This window comes from Ctenocephalides felis, unplaced genomic scaffold (assembly GCF_003426905.1).
Source record: "Ctenocephalides felis isolate EL2017-DRISC unplaced genomic scaffold, ASM342690v1 CF-g0.4_SCAFFOLD_01886, whole genome shotgun sequence".
NCBI lineage: Eukaryota > Metazoa > Arthropoda > Insecta > Siphonaptera > Pulicidae > Ctenocephalides > Ctenocephalides felis.
The window spans coordinates 90022722-90028365 of record NW_020538040.1 but is presented as its reverse complement, the minus strand read 5'-3'; the positions used below and the strand labels follow the sequence as shown (position 1 = coordinate 90028365).

At 27.0% G+C, this 5644-nt stretch overlaps 2 protein-coding genes across 3 annotated transcripts in view; both read right to left on the bottom strand.

Annotated features, from left to right (window-relative positions):
* LOC113376480 (E3 ubiquitin-protein ligase Nedd-4) overlaps positions 1-3643 on the bottom strand; it is a 13517-nt gene extending 9874 nt beyond the window's left edge. The window contains exons 1-5 of one of the 2 annotated variants that reach the window (XM_026616409.1): positions 3462-3643; positions 3290-3369; positions 3108-3195; positions 2996-3034; positions 2485-2654 (exon numbers count right to left, since the gene is read on the bottom strand). In XM_026616409.1, coding sequence (XP_026472194.1) covers positions 2485-2654; positions 2996-3034; positions 3108-3195; positions 3290-3369; positions 3462-3509 — 425 coding nt within the window. In that variant the 5' untranslated portion in view covers positions 3510-3643. The remainder of the gene's footprint in view (positions 1-2484; positions 2655-2995; positions 3035-3107; positions 3196-3289; positions 3370-3461) is intronic. The other variant, XM_026616410.1, reaches the window with a different exon arrangement.
* An 836-nt stretch (positions 3644-4479) lies between these two features.
* LOC113376481 (ubiquitin-conjugating enzyme E2-17 kDa-like) lies at positions 4480-5540 on the bottom strand. The gene has a single exon (XM_026616411.1). It carries the CDS (start codon positions 5083-5085, stop codon positions 4630-4632), a length of 456 nt encoding a protein of 151 aa, XP_026472196.1. The 5' UTR covers positions 5086-5540; the 3' UTR covers positions 4480-4629.
* Positions 5541-5644: the final 104 nt, after the last annotated feature.

Here is a 5644-nt window from a genome sequence, read left to right as displayed (position 1 = left end):
GTCTCTTCAACTTTGGGAATAGGAAAAAGTCACACGGAGCCATATCTGGTGAATTTTTGCACTTTGCAACACTTTATTTCATTTTTTACGCAAAATTTAATACAAATTCTTTGACTTTTCAATTCTTCCATTGTAAAAATCGCCGAGCTCAGAAAAACACGTCGAACCTTAGCGACTACCACAGACAAAGTAAACAGTGAATATAGCTGAAAATTTCATCATACTTTAGGGGCATGTATACCAACACAATAAAAAAAAATTTTTGACAATCAGACACTCCAGACCCGCGAAATTTAATTATTAGTAATTCCGGGTACTTTTTGAACACACCTCGTATATATATATAAATATATATGTATATATATAGGCGTCGGAAGCAAATTTTTGATGGGTGGGCTTGTTTCGTTCCGACGCCACTGTATATATGCATATATCAAGGGTATCAAACTCAATTTTGCAGCATGCCATTTATTAAAATTGATTAATGGATTGAAAATAAAATGCCGTAATTTTGCCTTAATAAAATTTGCATAAACTTTTCGGTGCAAGTAATAATGAACTTATTCAATAATAATTGAGATTTAGCTTTTTCGATAAAATTTTCAACTATTTTTTATTTCCAATATATAACTTTCCCTCTCACTAAAATGTGATTTTTAATTGATATCTTTAGTAAAAATATCATTTGCCTTTTTCACAGCTTTTCAAAAATCACATGAAACCCATGTATCTAAACTAAGCCTAAATAACTAAAACTAAGTAACTAAATCCCGAAAAGAAATGTTTTGAACAACTTTGCAATTTTTAAAATCGGTTCAGGATTTTTTGCAAAAACGTGAATGAACAATTTTGATTTTGTTTGCCTTTTTTATCTCCTTTCAAAAATCACATGAAAATCATGTCTCTATACTAAAATATTCCCTTAAATAACGAAATTCGTATATTTTATGTAAATATGAATATATTTCTATACATAAATATGTTTTGTAAGAATATAGTTAAAAGAACAAATATTTAAAATAAGTTTAAAAACTTTGAAGAACATGATTTTTTTCTGTGATACAATGCTATTGCGGGCCATATTGATTCAGACCAGGTGACAAAAAAATTTCACTGCAAAAATACAGTGTTGAAGTGTAAACAGCTCAAATGCATAATTTATTCAATAGTAATGGGTGATAACTGGTATGATCCTTGTCCATGAATTACCACTATCAGGGATGTGCATACCAAAAACTACATAGATGCATATAATCTGGTATTTTCATAGCCCAAAATTCAATAAACATATCTTACTTTGCAAAATTTATCAGTGATTTTAATGGTATACAAACAGCAAAAAAATATTAACAATAAATTAATTAAAAAATTCGAATTCTCCTATTCAAAAATAGTTATAAAATTAAATTTGATTCTCAACTTTTTTGTTTACACTTTGCTTAATACTGCAAAAAATGAGTCACAGGATCGATGACTTGGTCCACCAAAAAATTTTAGGACCCAACATTTATTGGTAAAATATTTTATACTACATGTTATTTTATTGACATTTAATTAATAAATTGTTTGGTTGCCTAATTGCCTTGTGGACCCTTTATAGCAAAAGAATTACCCTCATATTTCAATAAGTTAACTCCTCTCTGAAGCAGAGTCATATTCTAACCAATCCGGCTTTGGATATGATAAGCCCAATTTGAACATATATACATATATATGTTTTTCATTCGTTTGTTTTTGATATTGAGATATAATAAGCAAAAAAATCTTCAGGCAATACGTCAAGAATGATATATAATAATATTTCAAACTGTATGGCAGTTTATTAAAGATTTCGGTTCGTCTTTTTTGAAAATTTCTTGACTTCTCAAGCATGTAGAAGCTTCAAGGAATGTAGAAGCTTCAGGCAATAAAAAATTGTCATAAAGCCAAGAATAATGACAAAAAAACTGCATTTGTCTAATAAACCTAACTTTTGTCAAATAAATCGCAAAACAAACTGAAATACATTGCTCTGAAGATTTTGCCTATATATATATATATATATATATATATATATATATATATATATATATATATATGTATATTTATATATTTGATTAAATAAAGGCAAATCTGTAGAAATAGAAGAGAATATTTGAGAACAAAATGTGTCACTTCATTCAGTTGAAAAGTAAACAAAAGTAAAATCAAAAATATTTAGTTTAATTGTTTAGTGTTTTTTATTGCTTGTGATTGAATTGACAGAATTGTATTAATTAATGTTGATATATTATGGTACATACTTTTTAGCTCAGACACATGATGTCCTCGAAATTTATGGAAAGATTTTTACAAATATCATTTGCATTTTATTTTGAGGCAATGGCTGTTAAATAATCCATATATTTTAATGTCAAACATATATATATATATATATATATATATATATATATATATGTTTTCACTGTAATTTACACGCAAAAACTTTGTGCATATTTGACCTACCCGACTGACCTTCTCGAGACTAAACTGTATATTTTGCTTTGAATATTTCTATCTGGATGCTCCCGAGGCAAATTGTTCAAGTTTAATTCTATCATTCCAAGAAAATCATCGCGAGTCAAACGTCGTTCATCAAAAACTTGAAATACAAGTTTATGATGGTCAGGATTAACCTTAAAGAATAATGCACTTATTAAAACCATTAATTATTATAATAATCTATAATAGACCACTTATTAATTAAAACTATTTAATAATAATAATCTCACTTGCTAAACACTTATCCTCTTCATATCACATTCGTAAAAAAATGCTGTTTTGTATGACAATTATATTTTTTTTGTAAGGTGGAAAAATTATCAATTATTCTCAGTTTATGTTAATAATATAAAAATCATTCAATATTACAATACACTTTAGTTATTTTATATATATATGTATATATATATATATAAATGAATGGTTAACATGAAGAGAAACATATTACAGAACAAATAAAAAATATTGAACTAACCAGAAATTTAAACTCTTCGTTCCACTCTGGATTCAATGTCTGAAAAATTAAGTTGGTAAGATTAAGATAGAAAATAATTGTGCAAGAGATAATTTGTTTTAATTTGTATTACCTTTTTCTTCGTCTTTGTTGTCGCAGAATCTACTGTTATATTCCCAACAATTTTTTTTACATCAATACGAACATATGGGTCACTAAAACTATATGCATGTTGTTAATATTAAATTAAGAATATATTAAATGCACTATTTTTAAAACTTTTTCTTATTATGATATATTTACAAAGCTGCTAACCTTGCGCCAAAGATATCTTTCTTCGCCAACGATTTGCCAGCGATTACACGAATTCTCAATTGCATGAAACGTTCATTACTCTAAAAGAAATTTAATATTAAACATTGTCTCAAGAGATATAATGCAAATAAAAAATAGTTCCCGCAATAATCAGAAACTAACGTCAACTTACATATTCATGTTGATTTACCATAGGAGAATGATGTCTTTGACAAATCATAAATGTAAATTAATAAACAACTTTTTAATGGGTAAACAATATGTATTATATTTTATCATTTCAGCAATTCGTAAAATACGTAATTACTAAAAAATCTTAGATTCCAAACGTATAGTAATCTTAGTTATACTCGAACAAAAAATTATATGGAGATTAGACAGAACATAGATTGTCAATGATGTCATCAAATGTCAAAATTGTAGAGTATTCCATTGTCTAGTGCAAAATTTATGATATGAAGTTTTGTGCGTTTTAAACGAAATATTTCAAATAATGTATGCGTATTTTCCATTGGCATTTATATTATATTTTTTTTAAATTTATATTAAATTTTTTATCACATTTTACATGATTTATATTTGTAGATTTTGTGATATGAAAAATAATAGATCTGTAAATTCAAAACAAATCTTTATTTTATATTATTATAAAATTATTAGTTTTATTATCTTAATATTTGTATAAATATATTTGTTCAACTCCATATAAGATATAACTTTATAATTGGGCAAGGTAGAAAAACAACCACCACAAAATGATTAGAAACAATTGCAGACTTAAGAAAAAGATTGAGTGGTAACCTCAATCAGTTTGAATTGATCCACTGAAAATTAATTAGCAGTAACATTAATTAATTTTTAATCTGTTTATATATATATATATATATATATATATATATATATATATATATATATACATTAAACAAATCAAAAACTTATAAAATAAAACTGTGTATCAAAAAAACTAAACTTTTAAATTAAAATTAATGTTATTTGATGAATCATATAAAGAAAACTATTGCAGTAAATGTCAAAAAACAATAATAACTCTGATGCTAAGTAAGCAAATGAATTCTTGTTGTTGATATTTATTATATAATTATTAAAAATTATATTCTATAATACTAAAATACATTGAATTTTATAATTGTAAAAAAAAACTTAACTAAAAGTTTTTTGCATAGGGTCAAATAAATATAATATACTAATATATAAATATAAATGATTTAAAGTACAATGTTTCTAACTGGTACACATATATATTTTGCTTGTTCTTTATTATACACATAATGCTTCTTAAATAAACTTAACCATAACATCATATTACAGTGCACATAATGTTAATCAATAAAACTTTGTTCCACGCACGTCTTGACCCGTTTTTCATACTCCCTTCGATTTTCTTTGTAAAGTTGTGCTGCCATGGAGTTGGCAGGCGAATTAGGATTAGGATCACTGAGTAACGATTGTATGGATGTTAAGATCGCAGATACATCATATGTTGGACTCCACCTATTTTGCAAGATATCTAAACATATACCACCATCTGCATAGACATTAGGGTGGAACATTTTTGATACAAATCGAACTATTGGTGGTTTATTTGGGTATTCCTCTGTGAATTCTACAGTCAATTTAAATGTACCATCCTCGAAAGGTGTGTCATGAGGTCCAAAAATTACAGCATTCCATATCATTATATTATTATCTGTTGGTGCTCCCGACACTCCAGTTGGAGGATCTTCCTGCAATCTTTTAAAATCTCTCATGAGCCGTCGTCTTGCTGGAGTTGACATTTTAACAAATTATTTGAATTTCGTCACAAAACAACAATTATCCCACTGCAAAATTTCTATTAGCTGATTATAGAAAGTTCTAAATTGTTCCGTGATTAGGTACTCTGGACATAATTGACAAAATACTGATTTGTTTAGTGAATTATAATAGATTCCCACAACCAACAATCTGTGCCACCCTTGTCACATACTCATGCCTACATAACTTGCTGTCAGAATAAAATTTTCCAAAAAAAATAGTGATACACTTTGCTATATAAATGAGACGCAACCCGAAAAAAATATCACTTTCAATCAAAACTAACGAAATTTATAATGATTTGCAATTATTTTAGTTTAATTCTATTTTGACAACCCAGTTTTTGATTCTTGGTAACGGAGTGATTCAGTCATTACATTAGTATACTCGATTTAACTAGAAAACAATCGAGAGTTGAGTGAGTATTGGAAAGTAGTAGAACATAGATAAGTAAACATGTAAGTGTAGTAGAAAATTGCCACCTTAGAATAAATATCCGACCAAGCCAATGCTTATTTATCTATGGACCAAGCTTTCTTT

What these genes read in the sequence shown, in the direction of transcription:
- LOC113376481 (XM_026616411.1), bottom strand. Translation starts at nt 5,085, where the DNA reads ATGTCAACTCCAGCAAGACGACGGCTCATGAGAGATTTTAAAAGATTG.